Source organism: Trichogramma pretiosum, unplaced genomic scaffold (assembly GCF_000599845.2).
Source record: "Trichogramma pretiosum strain Unisexual culture from Peru unplaced genomic scaffold, Tpre_2.0 scaffold11, whole genome shotgun sequence".
Classification (NCBI taxonomy): Eukaryota; Metazoa; Arthropoda; class Insecta; order Hymenoptera; family Trichogrammatidae; genus Trichogramma; species Trichogramma pretiosum.
The window spans coordinates 1,437,275-1,454,551 of NW_019641702.1; the positions used below are offsets into that span (position 1 = coordinate 1,437,275).

General features: G+C 32.5%; 1 protein-coding gene across 1 annotated transcript; it reads right to left on the reverse strand.

Moving 5' to 3' along the window:
• Positions 1 to 276: 276 nt before the first annotated feature.
• LOC106653884 (tetratricopeptide repeat protein 7B) lies at positions 277 to 4,791 on the reverse strand. The gene is made up of 13 exons (XM_014373512.2): positions 4,071 to 4,791; positions 3,811 to 3,962; positions 3,381 to 3,735; positions 3,182 to 3,311; positions 2,981 to 3,105; positions 2,632 to 2,906; positions 2,374 to 2,562; positions 2,135 to 2,313; positions 1,628 to 2,064; positions 1,303 to 1,541; positions 1,127 to 1,231; positions 965 to 1,056; positions 277 to 885 (listed from the first exon to the last, which is right to left on the reverse strand). The coding sequence occupies exons 1-13, from the start codon at positions 4,192 to 4,194 to the stop codon at positions 753 to 755; spliced, it is 2,535 nt and encodes an 844-aa protein (XP_014228998.1). The 5' UTR covers positions 4,195 to 4,791; the 3' UTR covers positions 277 to 752.
• Between the last annotated feature and the right edge of the window lie 12,486 nt (positions 4,792 to 17,277).

The following is a 17,277-nucleotide window of genomic DNA, read 5'->3' on the forward strand; positions in this document are numbered from 1 at the left end:
AAAATTATTATCGTAGTGCGATTTAAAACTTCCACTATAAGTTATATTTTAAAACTAAAATAATCTTCTACTTTACATATTTTTATTCGGTAATCTTAATTATTGTTTTTTTTCCGTCTCGTAAAAACCTGTTGTTTATAATTGATTAAATGGAAATCAAAGTTCTGTTCAATTCGTTAAGTATATTAATATTGCGAAGTTAAATTCATAATTGAAAATTTCTGTTATGATACGAAAAATATTGTAAGGTCAAACATTTTTCAAACTGAGCATGTAAAAATCATTTTCGAGTAATTTCATGAAATTGTATTGAGCAAAATATTTTAAATTGCTCAAAAATTATTATTACCTTTAGCATAAAAACATGTAAGAAAATGTATCTTGAAGATATTATTTATCTTTACTACTTTCTATAGTAGCAGGTGAAAGATTAATCTAAAAAATTATAATGTAAAAAATATTAATGATGTAAAGAAAAATAAAAAAAGAGAATCACTCAACTAAGCTTGTGTTTCAAATTAATTACGAAAACTAGTTTTGGTAACAATAACTTTTATTAATAAATTTAAGATACACTTAACCGTCATTATATATACAAATGAATAACTGAGACAGATAATTTAGAGTTCATAGCATTATGCTCATTCAAACTTGAATGATAGTTGGTAACCATTTGAATTTACCCTTGTGTCTCCGTGATAAATCGACTAACAATTTTCATATTCATACCATATTCCCTGTAAAATTCTTATTCATTCAAAAACAGTTGTAACAGTTGAGAAAGGAAGGATTGGATGAGTAGCCTCATTCTGAAGAGCAGTTTCAAAACAATCAGCTGCTGCTTCATGTTCTTCGAGTGATTGTAGAACTACACCTAAATTATACCTACACAGAAAGATACATATTTTTAATAAAACCTTTACAATACAAAAAATGATATGAATGAAATTATGTTATGTCCTACCATGTTACATAATCGTATGGATCAATTTTAGTAGCATCCCTCAATATTTTCTCAGCCAGTCGGGTCCAGCCAAGGTGATTATTTACCATACCCTAAAAATAAAAGAAAATAAAATGAAATAAAATAATATGAGAAGTAACACTTATTAAAAACATTATTTACCAAATTTTGAAGGCTCTTTACATGCACTGGATTAATTGCTACAGCATTCATATAAGATGTTTTGGCTTCTTCATATTCCTTTTTGAAATCATGCAGCAGTCCACGCTGAAATTTTTTTTTTATTAATATACATTCATGTACATCTTTGAAATTTTAGAATTTTAAAAATACTCAACAGTAAACATGATGTGATGACTCATTGGAAATATATTAGATGCTTCTTGTATTGACAATGTAGCTTCCTTAATATGGTCCAATGCAATAAAAACTTCGGCTAATAATAACCATACTTCTAATTGTAATAACCAGGCTTTTTGGGGACCAGTTCTTGGAACAAAAGAGCTTAATGAGGATGCTACTTCTGATAAAGCTTGTTCAACCCTAGATGCAGCAAGCGATTGAGCTCTTATTGAACCTAAAATTTGAATTTTATGATAAAATTAAATTGATATATAATGGAATATTTATTTATCAAACACAATGTTTTATTTTGTTACTAACTAGAATCTTTATCTGACATTTCCGATGAATACATTTGAAAAACACTTCTTGTTTCACTACGTCTTTCACTTTGTTGTTCTCCTTCAGAACTCATTTGACCTTCATATAATTGTTTCCATAAATGAAGCATATGTTTAATGGTAAATAAAGCATCTTCAGCACTAAAAACACGCAATTCTAATGTAGCTTTGATGTATAAAAATTTCATATTGTCCGGAAATTCTTCTAGAATGCTTTTGATTAAGTCCATTGCTTCTTTATATTGTTTTTGGGCAGTAAGTAATAAGACTAATAATTGTAAGGATGGAATGTGTTCTGCTCTTAAATTTAATGCAGTTTTAACATGTATCATTGCTTCTGTTAATTTTCTATTTAAAGCATATTCTCTAGCCAAATAGAATTCCGCTAGGTGATCATTTGGATCATTTTGTTGAGCTCTAGAAAGTTATTATATCAGTTAAACATCATAGTAAATGTATTGAGTAAATTTTAAAAACAATAACTTACTTATTAAAAGCATCAAACGCCGATTGACTGTACTGTGCTTTTTCTTGCTTAAGATTTGTATTGGCACAACGTAAACTGTATCCAATCCCAATAAAAAGATGACACCTAGCCACTAGTCCTTGAGGATTGGTAGTTTCTCGTGATAATGCTGACTGACTCCATTCAATCCCTTCAGATATCTTTTAAAAAAAGTATACTTTTATTATCAAATTATTTTATGGGCAAGTTTATTTTCATACTTTGTTCAAATGTTCATAACACAATCTTGCAGCTAGTAGACAAGGAGCTACTTTCTGGGGAGAAAGTTTTATTGCCATTTTTAATACTGCAAATCCATGAACATAACTTCCAAGATGGATTAGACTTAAAGCATATTGTGTCCATGTATGCACTTCTCCATGAGAGAATTTCATAGCCCTTTCCAATGACTAAAATTTATAATATTTCAATAATTATTGAGTTTTTTAAAATTAATATTAAAATTTTATTATTAATACCTCTTGCAAAAGTTCTACTTGATTCCATCTTACAACGCAAACACAAAGTAGATCATAAATAGCACAGGCATTTTGATAAGCTCGTACTCTAGCCTCTTTGAATTCTGGTGATTGACTGAGAACAGCATTTTTCCCTGCCATGGCTTCACAGATTAATAGTAGTAAAATTAATTCTTCATATTCATTTTTTGGAGTAAACAAGGTAATTCCACCATATCTCTTTGGTTTCCAGGGTGATTCAGTTGCACTTGACTTTTTTGTTGCTATTGTAGGGGCTAAATAATTTTTTGTATCTTCAATTTAGAGGGTCATATTAAATTTTTAAATTATATTTTTAATTTCTAAATACCTGAGATTTCTGGCACTGTATAATTAATCCCCTTTAAGCCTCTCAATAATACTTCTGCTAACTGACGAGCTAATGTTAGTCTTAAACTTTGCGTGGCTGTAGTTTCAAGAGCTGATAGTAAGTTTCTAGAAATTGCCAAATAGTTAGACTAGAAGAATATAGTTAAAAAATGACTTTTCTCTGTTTATTTATGCAGCCTACCTGTAACAGTCAACTGCTTCTTGAATATTTCTTGCTTGAATGTGAATGAGAGGAGCCCTTTGCATCGCTGTTTCTAATATAGGTCCCATTTGTTTTGTTGGCTGTACAGTAGTTTGTGGAGATGAAGATCCTTTGGAAATGAAAAAAATGATCAAAATAAATGTAATTTCAAAATTAGTAAATTTTATTTAAAGCTCACCAAGGTTAGAAGTACTATTTATTGTCAAAGTTCCATTTTGCTGTTGCATAGTAACTTTGTCCTGCTCTTGTAAGTACACTAAAGTGATATTTGAAGCTACCTCATAACATTTAATCATTTGGCTATGCCATTCTGCAACTTTATACTTTGACTTGGAAGTGGGAGGTAGTTTTTCTAAGCATAATCCCTTAATAGCAAAAGACTCAGCAACAATACGTAAACTACGACTTGGTAACTGCTTTTCTGTAAGTGACTGCAGATCTGCCTCTTGATAATGAACAAGTGATTCACTATACATTCCCATAGCATAGTGAAGTTTTCCTAATAACAATTGAGCGTCCAATGCCACAGGTGCCTAGAATTTATAAATTGACATCTTGAATATAGTCTTTAATAGCAAAGTTCACAGATCAGTTACAATACTACTTACTTGTTTGTCTTTCTCACCAGCAGCCAAAAGAAGATACTTTTTGGCTTCCACTAAGCCTGTTTGAGCTTTGGCTACATTGACATCAATCGGTGGTGTTTGCTCCAGAAATGCCTCTAGTCTAGCTTCACCTCCAAGGAAATGAGCCAAGCATTCTACCATTACGCAACCACAAGCACAAGTTTATTCAATTTACATAACAAAAAATCATTCATATTAACAACAAAGTATTTTGCAATCTAAATGGGTAATAAATAATTTACCAGCTCCTGGGGATGTTGATTTAAGCTGCTCGGCTAGTTCGATGACCTTTTTCCAGTTGTTCTCCTCACGATTTTTATCGATTTCAGCCTCAATTCTCCAGGTCTGTCCTTTCTTGCTGGTCATGTTGTTAAAACGATCTCGATGTCCACGAACAGAAAGAAAATCACGAGACAATCAAGATGACTGTCTCAGCGTCAACAACAATACCGCATGACAGCTAAACAGGCATCGAAAAAATAGTATACTCGGATGCAGAAGGCTTGGCCGCCACGGTACACGCCGACAACGAACACCTGCTGGTGTGTATGCGTTGATGTGAATTTGCGTATTGTGTATTATAGATGCCAGGCCAATTCCCTGAATACAGCCAATGCACTGCTTCTAATACACGAGTGTGGCACGGTATCGACTTGAGTTAACTCACAAACTCTGACACAAGAGCTTTAAAAATCAATCGCCACTTCGCGCTGACACTGACTATGCCTACTGCTTTTTAATGCTGCGTCGTGGTTTGAACTGTGCTCTGTCTCTACAACATACTATGACGGGTAAATAATATACTATAATGATGACTATAGTTCTTCTGTAGTTTTCAGCAACTCTGCGATTTAATTTTCTTTCGTGTCAGGTGCACCATTATCGAAGACGTCGTGCATGGCGTGCGTCGTCTGCGAGAAATGACAACTGCTTTACCAAATCATAACCCATATGATGTGTTATGGATTTGTCCACGGAATACGGATGAAATTCTCCACAGGCAGTGTCTGCAGTAAAATTAGTCTACTATTATCGACAATGCTGATTAGCTATAATTGCATCGGATTTTTGCAGATACCCTCAGATCAGAAGATCAGGATCCATGCATCAGATTTCTTTTTTTTCGTCTCAACACTTGATATTATTTCTGTGTACGATGTGATTACTCAATTTTAATTATTCACATTATATAGGGTACACTTGTAATGAGCTCGGGCTTCGTGCAGGGTTGTAAAAATTGAAATCAATTTTCGATTTGAATGCATTTCAATTCACGAATCAAATTGATTTATTAATCAAATTTGGTTTATATTTTTCATGATTTGAAACAAATTTCACATCTCGAATTTCTTTGAGTTTTTCAAGCTCTGGAAAAAGTAAAGTCTCACTGTGTGTAAATTAGACTAATTCAAAAAGATCTAAGATCTTCGAAACCTCGATTTTACAATCTTAGTGTCCTCAATATGCCTAAGAATGAAGCCCCAAAAATTTCAGCTCATTTTAATAATTTTTACTGGTCGCTCAAAGAGCATTTTGATTTCCGATTTAAACAAGATTGAACAATCTATTTTTTTCTTTTTAAATGTCTAAGCCAACCCTAAAAAATTTAACAACTACGAACACGTATTACGATGCTAGAAAGTTATTTCATTATCTTTCAGAATCCGGCATCAAAATTTAGATTGATGCATTATTTCAGATGCTATATACATAAGCAATTTTGTGCCGAAAAACGCGGTTTTTGCGTAAATCGAGAAAAGTGTATTTGTTTCTTCTATAAAAAAATGGCTCAGCACAATCACCCATGTGAAAGAAATGTCAATGCATTGTTTGATAGGTTATTTTGTCTAATTATCTTTCTAATGCCGTATTGAAGTAAAAATTCTTTATTTAGATTTTAAAACGGGTTTAATTTCTGTGACATCGCCATGAAAAGCCGATATCTTTTAATCAATTCATATAAAGCTCAGCGCCTACAGACTGCTACACCGCCTTACATCATCGGCAGATTCGTCATTCAAAAACTTCTGAGCTTTCTGAAACTTTTAAAAAGGCTTTGAATTGTTTTATGCATTTTAATTAATAAAATGCAACTCCATAGATTTCCTACAATCTTTCTTTCCGTAAATTGTTAACAATCTTAACAATTATTTATGATATATCCTTGAATAGATTTTATACCTTCCTACGACACGCAAGTGATAGTATGCAGCAAAGTGCAAGTGAATAGTTTAAAACATTGGTACATTTTAAGATAAGTAATAATTAACTATCATAATTTGAATATTGAATAATTAATACTCAAGCTTATTATGAATGAAAGAAGGAACATGGGTGGAAGAGAATGACTAATGTCACACATACGCGTTCGGGATCATAATTAAACCATCGGTAGCTTCCAGCACGCAACCCTTTGTTTAAAATAGTCTTGAAAATGTACATGAATAATTAGCTCAGTCTCGACACAACTCGATGCCGATACACTACCGTGTGACGCTTTCACCCGCACGTTCGTCCAATTCAACCACTTATATTCAAAACAAGATGTGAGTACAATAAATAATTCCTATAAATTAAATTCTACTTCTATCACTTTCCCTTCTCACAATGATTTCTTCTACAAATTATTACTATAAATATTCACTACAATTTACAATAAAAATGCTCATGTCGCCCCCGCGACGTGACAGAATTTTCATTATAATTTATAATAACAAATGCTCATGTCGCCCTCGCGACGTGACATTTCGCTTAAATGCAGCTGTTTTTGTAGCTGAAAACTCAATAGTTGCTCACCCGTACCAGTATTTACGTGCCGTTTTACAGAGTAGTTATTAACATTTTTCTTTTCACCCACTCTGCATTTTTAGAAGTTACCTAAAAAATTTAGAGTTTACCCGTCCCCTAAAATTTAGAGTTTTGCACATTCAACTATTTCAACAAATGTTTTCATTCTAGTTAAGAGATTGGATGGAAAAATTAGATGGGACCATAGTCTCAAAGAAATTAATCAATTTTGATGAGAGAGACACAAAAAACCGGAGTTGTGTATTTAAAGTCGATGTCAAATCGCACCATTATAATTATCGCCTAAAATTTAAAGTTTGCAAATTATTTTTCAAAGCACATTCAATTGTAGCTGAGAAAGTTTTCACTTCGGTTAGAAGAAGTGGATGTAATGATCTTGTCGAAACTCCGTTCGACAATAATTATTCTTATTGCGCACCATACACAGCGATTTCATGTAAAAACAAATACTCTACAATTATAATTCACGGAGAAATTATTTAAAATTGATACCGTAAACAATAACAAAATATACGAGAACCTGCGATGTAGGACTTTCAATGAGCAATCGTTACCGATCGTGACATACGCAAAGTCGCGTACAAATGTATAGACGTGCACTGCGGATCACGCCGCTTCTCAGCCACGGTTCCCGGGCTATATAAGCAGATATTGCGCTGGGCCGCTACGATTTTTACATGCATGAAAGTAAAAATTATTTTGTATTTATATTATTTTCATGTCTTATATTAGACTGTCCGTTATTTCCCGAATTGCTCCAATCCTCGCTCTCACCCCTTGAAAGCTCATCATTTGGCTCACAATGAAAGAAAATCACTGTCCGACCGCGATTAATTAACTCTAGATAGTGCCACACGCGTCAGCTTTTTTCCCATTTAAATAACATGGGGAAATTTAAAAAAAATGTAAATTGAAGTTTTAAACCACTTAAAATAGCTGATCCTTGGGGTTAGCGACGGTTTTCACTTCCTGGTACACCCATAATGAGTAACCAATACTTACGGAAACCCCCCGAAAAGAATTGTGGATTGTGCACACACGATATACTCAAAAAATGAAGAAAAACAGCATGTTGGCGTGGTTTTTCGATATTTTACAGCAAAAATAAGCATGAACGATCATCTTAAATATAATCACGTCAAAGTTGAGATCAAGACCTTTAATTTGAGGGTAATAAAATCTATTTACGTTCATCAGAACCAAAGTTACAGGCGTTTGAAGTTTCATTGAAAAATCAGGTATCGAATCTCGTCCGGCCGACCAAACGCGCGACTCGCGGCTCACTGTAATCGCAACTCGTACAAATGACAATGTAATTAAACTAGAAAAATAATTAAAAATATGGTTTTTATGCGTTTTTTTCTCAGCTTTCACGTGGTGTAGTCGGATTTTTCAATAATTTACACGTTCACTAGGAAAAATAGGAAATAAATGTTCAAGTCCATTTTTCCGTACGAAAATGAAAATTACTGAAAAATCCGACTACGCCACGTAAAAGCTGAGAAAAAAACGCATAAAAACCATATTTTTAATTATTTTTCTAGTTTAATTACATTGTCATTTGTACGAGTTGCGATTACAGTGAGCCGCGAGTCGCGCGTTTGGTCGGCCGGACGAGATTCGATACCTGATTTTTCAATGAAACTTCAAACGCCTGTAACTTTGGTTCTGATGAACGTAAATAGATTTTATTACCCTCAAATTAAAGGTCTTGATCTCAACTTTGACGTGATTATATTTAAGATGATCGTTCATGCTTATTTTTGCTGTAAAATATCGAAAAACCACGCCAACATGCTGTTTTTCTTCATTTTTTGAGTATATCGTGTGTGCACAATCCACAATTCTTTTCGGGGGGTTTCCGTAAGTATTGGTTACTCATTATGGGTGTACCAGGAAGTGAAAACCGTCGCTAACCCCAAGGATTAGCTATTTTAAGTGGTTTAAAACTTCAATTTACATTTTTTTTAAATTTCCCCATGTTATTTAAATGGGAAAAAAGCTGACGCGTGTGGCACTATCTAGAGTTAATTAATCGCGGTCGGACAGTGATTTTCTTTCATTGTGAGCCAAATGATGAGCTTTCAAGGGGTGAGAGCGAGGATTGGAGCAATTCGGGAAATAACGGACAGTCTATCTTATATGAATGTTTTTTTTGTGTTTTTTAAGATATATTTACACTCATACGAAAATGTTGTTCAATGGAATCTATTGAGATGATTGAGAGAGGCTCGTCAATACGAGCAAGAGTTAAACGAAATTGAGATTGAGGCTCTGGACAGGCCGGAAAACGCCTGGAATCTACGGGAATTATTTTTATATAATGAGGAATGGTTTACTATCGAAACCGGGACAAATACAATTAATACTGGAACAAAGGAGGAACCCGAATATAGAGAACATTTGTAACATCGCCATGAAAAGCCGATATATTTCCAATTCTTATAAAGCTCAGCGCCTACAGACGGTTACACTGCCTTACATCATCAACAGATTCGACAATTAAAAACTTCTGAGCGCGAAACTTTTAAAACAGAGCTTTGAATTGTTTCGTGCATTTTATAAATAAAATGCAACACTATGAATTTTATATAATTCTTCTTCCCGATAATTGTTAATAATCTTAACAATTATTTATGATATATCCCTGAATATATTTTATACCTTCTCCTAAGACATGCAGATGATAAGATGCAGCAGAGTTCAAGTGAATAGTTGATAGCATTGATACATTTTAAGATAAGTAATAATTAACTTTAATAATTTTAAAATCAAACGACTAAAGCTTATTACGAATGAAATAAAGAACATGGGTGGAAGAGAGTGACTAATGTCATATTTACGCGTTCGGATCATGTTAAACCACTGGTAGCTTCTACCACCCACGTAAAGCCTTTGTTAAAAAACAGCATCGATAATGCATGTAATAAGCTCAGTCTCGTCCCGGCCTCCAAACGAATCACTGCTCGATTCCACCCAGGTTCGATCAATCTGATCTACATCCATTTTACAAAATGTGAGTACAATAAATCATTCTATTAAACCAAATCTTATTACTTTTCTTTCCCTGTTACTATGCTTCTTTTTTATATATATTATAATAAAATATTTATGATACTATTAAAATCACTGACTCGTCACTGCAACGGTGCAATAAACAGTATTCTGTTTTGCACTCGTGAAAGTGATTAAACAGACTATTTTATAAATGGTAAAAATGAATTTCAAGATGTACACGTTTCACACACGTTTGAGAGAATGCCTGTGCTACGAGCCCTTCCGGCTCAGCACAACATGCAAGGCCAATGCAATTCACGTTGCATAAAGACACTTTTCAAGTACTTTCTTTACAAATTCATAATAATCTATAATTATAACGCTCATGTCGCTCCCGCGACGTGACAAAAATGGCGACCTAGTCCAGTATGTTGCGCAAAATCGCTGAAATTTTATGTGTGTAAAGTGTACATTTTTGGAAATTTTTTTTTTTTTATATACTTCTATCTTTACTGAAAAAGAAAGAACGAGAGTATGTTCGATAAATTTTGAGTTCGTAAAATGTTAAAAATTATTTATTGAAGTTAATTAAAATTATTAACTATACGGAGCGTCGTCATGGCATCGGCCGCGTCGAAGCGCATCCGGTAATTTTTTTTCTTTATTAAGTTATAACAAATGTTCGCTTGCAGACTAACAAGTCATTTAATACCCATCGACGATCGATAAGATTCGCGACGCGATCGTAGTAGCTGTTCAATTTTTTTTTTCGTCTCTACATGTATGAATATTAAATAATGTTTTACTTGAATGTTTTTGTCATGTTTTTTTTTAAGATCTACACAAATTCTAAAAAAAAAAAAAATGTTGATGAACGGGATTCCATTACACTGGCTCCGAGAAGCTCGACAATATGAGCAGGAAATTAACGACTTGGAAATCGAGGCTTGGGACAGGCAGGAAAATGCTTGGAGTTTGAGAGAACTGTTCCTCTGTAATGAGGAACGGTTCACTTTTCACACTTGCGAATCAATAATCGTGAGGATCGAAGAAGAAAACATATGGATTAATGATAAAAAATAAATATTTATGATATTATTTAAAAACTACTGCCAAGTCACTGCCACGGTGCAATAAACAGTATACTGTTTTGCATTCGTGAAAGTGATAAAACAAAATATTATTAAATAAAAAAATATTTCAAAATATGTAGATTTCTCACACACCAAAGCGAATATAATGCCTGTGCTATGAGCCCTTCAGGCTCAGCACATGTAAGGCCGGATTTAGAACGCATAAATAATCAGATTAAGAAGAAAATCAACGTTTAAGAGAAACTAAAACGTGAAATGAATCAATAATTATTATTAATGAAATAAGTAAAAATATACATTGAAATTCAGAAATTATAAGTAATAATATTCAACGTACGTTGAATGAGCATTCACGAAAAGTTGGAACTTTTGATACATTGATAACACTCATTTCATAGGAACTCAGTTTTTTAAACTTGCTTGGCAAAATTATAAGATCTTTTTATTTTAATGATGATATATTCGATCTTGAAATTTTAACTTATGATCAGTTATCTTATATGAGAAAGATATTAATAAATATTTATTTATCAAAACAACTTACTTTACATTATCACAATTTCATAGATTTAAAAATTTGCCAAAGGATCAATTGTTGTAACACGAAATTCCATTATATATACGATAAAAATTGCTAAAGAAACATCTTATTTTTATGGAAATAATATTTTAATCCAAGGTTATCCAATAAATCAATATATAGGAGAAATTAGTACTTCAGAGATCCAACCATTCATTATTCATAATCATTAATTGAATGAATTAAATAAATGAATTAGCGAGATAAGAAAAAAAAATTGATCAAATGAAATCGATAATTATGCCGACAATGAGAACTATAACATTTGACGAGGAGGATTCTTCAACATCACTTCTTATCAGTATTATAATTAGTTTATCCGATTTTATTTTGGGAATAATATTGATTTTATCAATGATGGTATTCAGAAGAAAACCAATAAATAAAAAGACTACATCATCAGAAAAGTCAAGCGATTTATCCAATAACGAAGGCGTTATTAATCTATAGCCCGGAGGAGTTATATAATTATAACTATTCTTTACATTATATATTATATTAATATCAATCTTATATCATTTATAATCGATATTACTATTGTACGTTATATTCACATATGTCTACTGTAAGTTATTAATTAACTTTATAAATAAAGTTATCCTATAATTCCTACCTTCGAAATACTATATTATCAATAGATAATTTAACTTGGTCTGCTCGGCCTGATGCCCAATGTCGGGGGCCTAGTCAAAACAATTGGAATTAGCAAAAATAGGAAAAGATGATTCACATTTGACCCATGATAAATTAAATGATACAAAATAAATGGAAAAAGAAAAGAACTGTATCAAACAAGTAATGATTGAATTGAATAAAACAGCATACAATTTGTACTTTTTAGTGGTTTTTTTCACAGAGTTCAAATTTAAATAATTGCTTTATTAGAATTTATAAATAAAATAGGAACGATAATTTTTTTCTGAGGAAGCTCTTTGCCAATGAATTGGCAGCGGTTTTAAATTTATAACTGAAGTTTATAAAAAATTTTTTTTCGATTGAATTACTTGAATTGTTCAAAATTCAATTAAATTTATGTATATTAATTAAAGACATTACACATCTTACAGCTGTTCTTAGATACCTGAATTTTTTAAAATTTTTCAGTTAAGTTTTATTTTTAATTATTTATTTAATTCGTTAACTGAGTAAATGCTTTTTCGATTCATGCTGAAGTAGATACTTTCTACTTATTGTTAGTTGCAATTTTTTATAGTGAGTAGCATCTGTGGTGAACGATATAGTCCAGTCCAATTAGATCTGACTCTATGTTAAAAGTGAAAAAATTCGCAACCGGAGTTTCTCACCGGGATTCGTTAGGTTTCGATGTTAGGAATGAAGTAATAACAAATGCCACAGTTGAGTCGATTGGAATATAAACAATTGGGCCCTTTGAAATGACGAAAAATCGGTTTTTTGACTACAGATTAAAAACGGTACGTTGTATGAAAAAAAGTTTCAGACAAAAGTTGTAGATCTTTGCAAGACCTTTAATTTGAGATAGAGAACGTCAAAATCGGTTAATTTGTTTATCCGATAGCTCCAAAAAACCTCAAAATATGACCGTTTTTTTCAATTGTTTATAAGTTTGCAATAAATAAACCTAGGGTAACGAAACTCTAGGGATATGAAGCTTTTGCCGGCGATTTAATCGATTTGCCTTTTAGATGAGAGCGAAGAAGAAACGGATATTGATAGTAGCTCTGATGAAACAAATACCGGGCACGTTGCAAAAAAAGCAAAATTAAAATGAATTATACTGATATATAATAGTGTAATGATATTGATCGATTGAAATTTATCGTCATTTTTGTCATATGAACAGAAGTTTTTGTATGAATAAAAATTTATCAAATAAGCTATAATAAATAATTTATCCAATACAAGAGTACGTTAATAAATATCGCTGAAAAAAAGGAAACATTAAAAGTCAATTTTACTAGATTTCCAATGACTTGAATTATTTATAAACATTACCATTGTTAATTATTTTTCAATACCTTTAAAATAAAAAAAAATTCAACTCTCTAGGTGCATCGGAAGCTGAGATATCGAAAATTTTTACAGCGCAAACGATTTTGAAACGTATGATTTAATTTTTGTCGCGCAAGAGCTGGCCTCGAGCGAGCTTCCCCCTCCCTCGTCGCATAGACTGTCGCTAGAGCAGCATTAATTGATGCGATATTCAACATATTATAATTACAATAATAATCATATTTGAAAGTTGCAAATAATCGCATCTGAAACTTTAGTTTTCCATTGATAATATGTATAAATTTCAGTTCTTAATATAAACAATTACGGTAGCAGTGATTTTTAAAAAAAAAATCCTAACTCGCTTCCTATTGCACTTAGAGAAGTATATTTTTTTTTTAAATTTGCATAAAAATGTCAGTTTTTCGTTTCTGAAGTTTTTATTTTTGTGTAGCATTTATTCAGCTAGCAAAACTTATTTGTTTATACTTTTTTTTTTAAGGCTTTTTATTTGTTCATTTTTCGAGCAGTAAATAATAAAAATATGTTATTATTATCATAGATTACAAAAATAGAAGTAATTACCTTTGATTTGAGCCCGCCCAGATCCTTCTGCGATGTCTGTAAGTCGCTTTTTTTGTTATTGACAATTGAGGTGTTTTTAATAAACAAATTGAATAACTCGATAAATAATGCACTTAGCGCAAAAATGAAAAAAGCGTTTTGTTCGTCATGACAAGAGCTTCATATCCCTAGAGTTTCGTTACCCTAGCTTTATTTATTGCAAACTTATAAACAATTGAAAAAAACGGTCATATTTTGAGGTTTTTTGGAGCTATCGGATAAACAAATTAACCGATTTTGACGTTCTCTATCTCAAATTAAAGGTCTTGCAAAGATCTACAACTTTTGTTTGAAACTTTTTTTCATACAACGTACCGTTTTCAATCTGTAGTCAAAAAACCGATTTTTCGTCATTTCAAAGGGCCCAATTGTTTATATTCCAATCAACTCAACTGTGGCATTTGTTATTACTTCATTCCTAACATCGAAACCTAACGAATCCCGGTGAGAAACTCCGGTTGCGAATTTTTTCACGTTCAAAAATAATTGGACTGGACTAATACATCTATGCAAGCAAATAATTATTTTGTGATTGACAATGGCTTTTATTTCATAAAATCGTTTAGAATAATTTTTGAAGATTTGGATAAATTTCTAAGCATCGATAAAAACAAAGTTCTTCTGATCCAATTACTCTGTAAAGAGTTAACAATAAACATTTTTCGACACATATTGCGAAAGAAGACGTAGATATTATGATAATTGAAACTGAAATGCAGCAAATTAATGAAAAAAATAAAACATTCATAGTCGGTGCTTCTGTGACATCGCCATGAAAAGCCGATATCTTTTCAATTCTTATAAAGCTCAGCGCCTACAGACGGCTACACCGCCTTACATCATCAGCAGATTCGGCATTCAAAAACTTCTGACATGACATCGGCTGCATCGAAGCGCATCTGGTAATTTTTTTTATGAAGTCATAACAAATGCTCGCGCGTGGACTAACAAGTCATTTGATACCTATCGACGATTGATAAGATTCGCGACGCGTTGTGTTCAATTTTTTCTCTACATGTATAAATATTAAAAATTATTTTGTGTTTCATTATTTTTTGTGTTTTACCTGAATGTTTTTGTTATGTTTTTTTAAGATATATAGAAATTCTCAAAAACAATGTTGATGAACGGAATCCCGCTACGTTGGCTTCGAGAGGCTCATCAGTACGAGCAGGAGCTTAATGATTTCGAAATCGAGGCTTCAGACATACAAGAAAATTCTTGGAATTTAAAAGAATTGTTCCTCTACAATGAGGAATGGTTCACCATTTATACTGGTACATCAGTAGTCGAGAAGCTCGAGGAAGAAAATATCTGGAACTTACGAGAATTATTTCTCTATGGTGAAGAATGGTTCGCCACGAGTACTGACACATCAATAATTGAGAAGCCCCGTGACACTTCAAGGGCACATAATCTGAATTATATATTTATGCAAAATTTTTATTTTTGGGTTGCCATATACGACATCAGCTCTATTTGATAAAGCTGTGAATTTAATTAAAGTATTCAGAATCAGAAAGATGATTTATTGGCAGATGCCGAGAAATTGTATGATCCTAATGCTCGAGCTGAAGCGATTGCTAAAGCAGGTACCAAAATAATTCGCCACTTGTATGGTGACAAAAACGAAGAAGGAAAACTTGATAAACTACCAAAATGAGTAAAAAGGGCCTGTGAAACTGGAATCTTTACCACTGACAGAAGGTAGTGCCGTACAATATGCGTATCGTACGTAGTAAAAGTGCAATAGTAGGAAATAAAAAAGAGCTACTAATTATAGCTGGTTGATGAATCATAATACACTTGTTCCTCTGTATAATAACATCTTTGTATGTTAATAAAGCATCTTTGAATGCTACAGTCGATTGACATCCCTGTATGTTATAATAGTTTAACATCTTTGTATGATAAACATTATAAAATAGTATATCTTTGCATACTAAAAAAGTATCTTTGAATACTTTAATTGTTTGAACTCAACCGATCTGTGTCCCGAGCTATTGAAACACTAGAATTAAAATAAATAATATAATAAGTATTTAAAAACATGCAAAAATTACGCATTGTTTTGTTCGATTCTTTGCTTGTCGTGCAATACAGAAACATTTTCAAAAATTTTCAATCAAAATATAGAAGTACCAGAAAATGGGCTTTGAGATATTGAAGAGAATGGTGATTTTATGGAAAGTATGATTAAAGAGACAGCAACAATTGCGCGGTTGCTAAGGAATTGGCTATAATGCCTGTAACCTGTAATGAAGATCATGACATGGTTTTTTAAACCACCATATGAGTGGGGCAGCTAAATTAAGGGGCAGTTTATTGTCGAATAAGGTTTAGATGACGCGCCCGCACACATATACATTACGTAGAGGCTCGACATTTTTTTACATTTTTTAGATGAGTTTTGATACTTTGATTAAAGTTTTGATAGCCACGATTAAAGTCGATGTACAGCTAGCAGCAGAATATATGACATTGAAAAAATATGGGGAGTTCATTATCAGCGACAAATATTTTAATATTAAAAATGAGCGTATACCACAAACAACGAACTTGGGGTAATGGTTCATGTCAAACGTTCAAGAACCGACAGAAGATCTGTAGCAATTGATAGATTAAGTTTTTTTTGTAATTCTTAATATAATTAGTAATTCTATTTATTATTACAATGGCTTTTTTAGATAAGTTTTTAAATTCGGTAAACCACGGCTTGGTGTTCGCTTTATAGTAGTTTTCAAAGAAGTGTTTTCCTTTATCTTGCGAGTTATTTATAATGTTGTTCAAGCCGGCTTTAATGCACTTAAGTTTTATATCGGAGAAAATATCAGAGTACGGAATCTCTGTTTGACTAACTATTTTTGATCTCGCCCCTGCCCTAGCAGCAGAGTCTGCGTGCTCATTACTGGTGATACCAGTATGAGACGGAATCCAGATGAATTTTACTATCTTGTTGAGTATGTTTAAGTTGTGAATTTTTTCTTTTATTTTAGTAATTAATGAGGACTCTGTTTTCGAGGTAGACGGTGATGACAATGCTTTTAATACAGATTCTGAATCGGTAAAAATTCTAAAATTGTTGTCGTTAGAGCTACTTATTTTATCCAGTATGGTAGTAATAACAAGAGACTCCGCTGTGAAGATTGAGGCGAGATTGTGAATCTTGAAAGCAAATTGAAAGGTTTCGTATGACGACCAGGCTGCAAACCCCGTGCCACTTACATCCCAATTACAAGGATACGAACCTATCGTATCCTTGTAATTGGGATTGCCATTTTCATTTTTCTCCTTTAAAGGCAGTTTTGAGCCGTCCGTAAAGATATCAATACAATCTCTATTACAGTTATTATTGAATTTGTTTATAAATGCCGT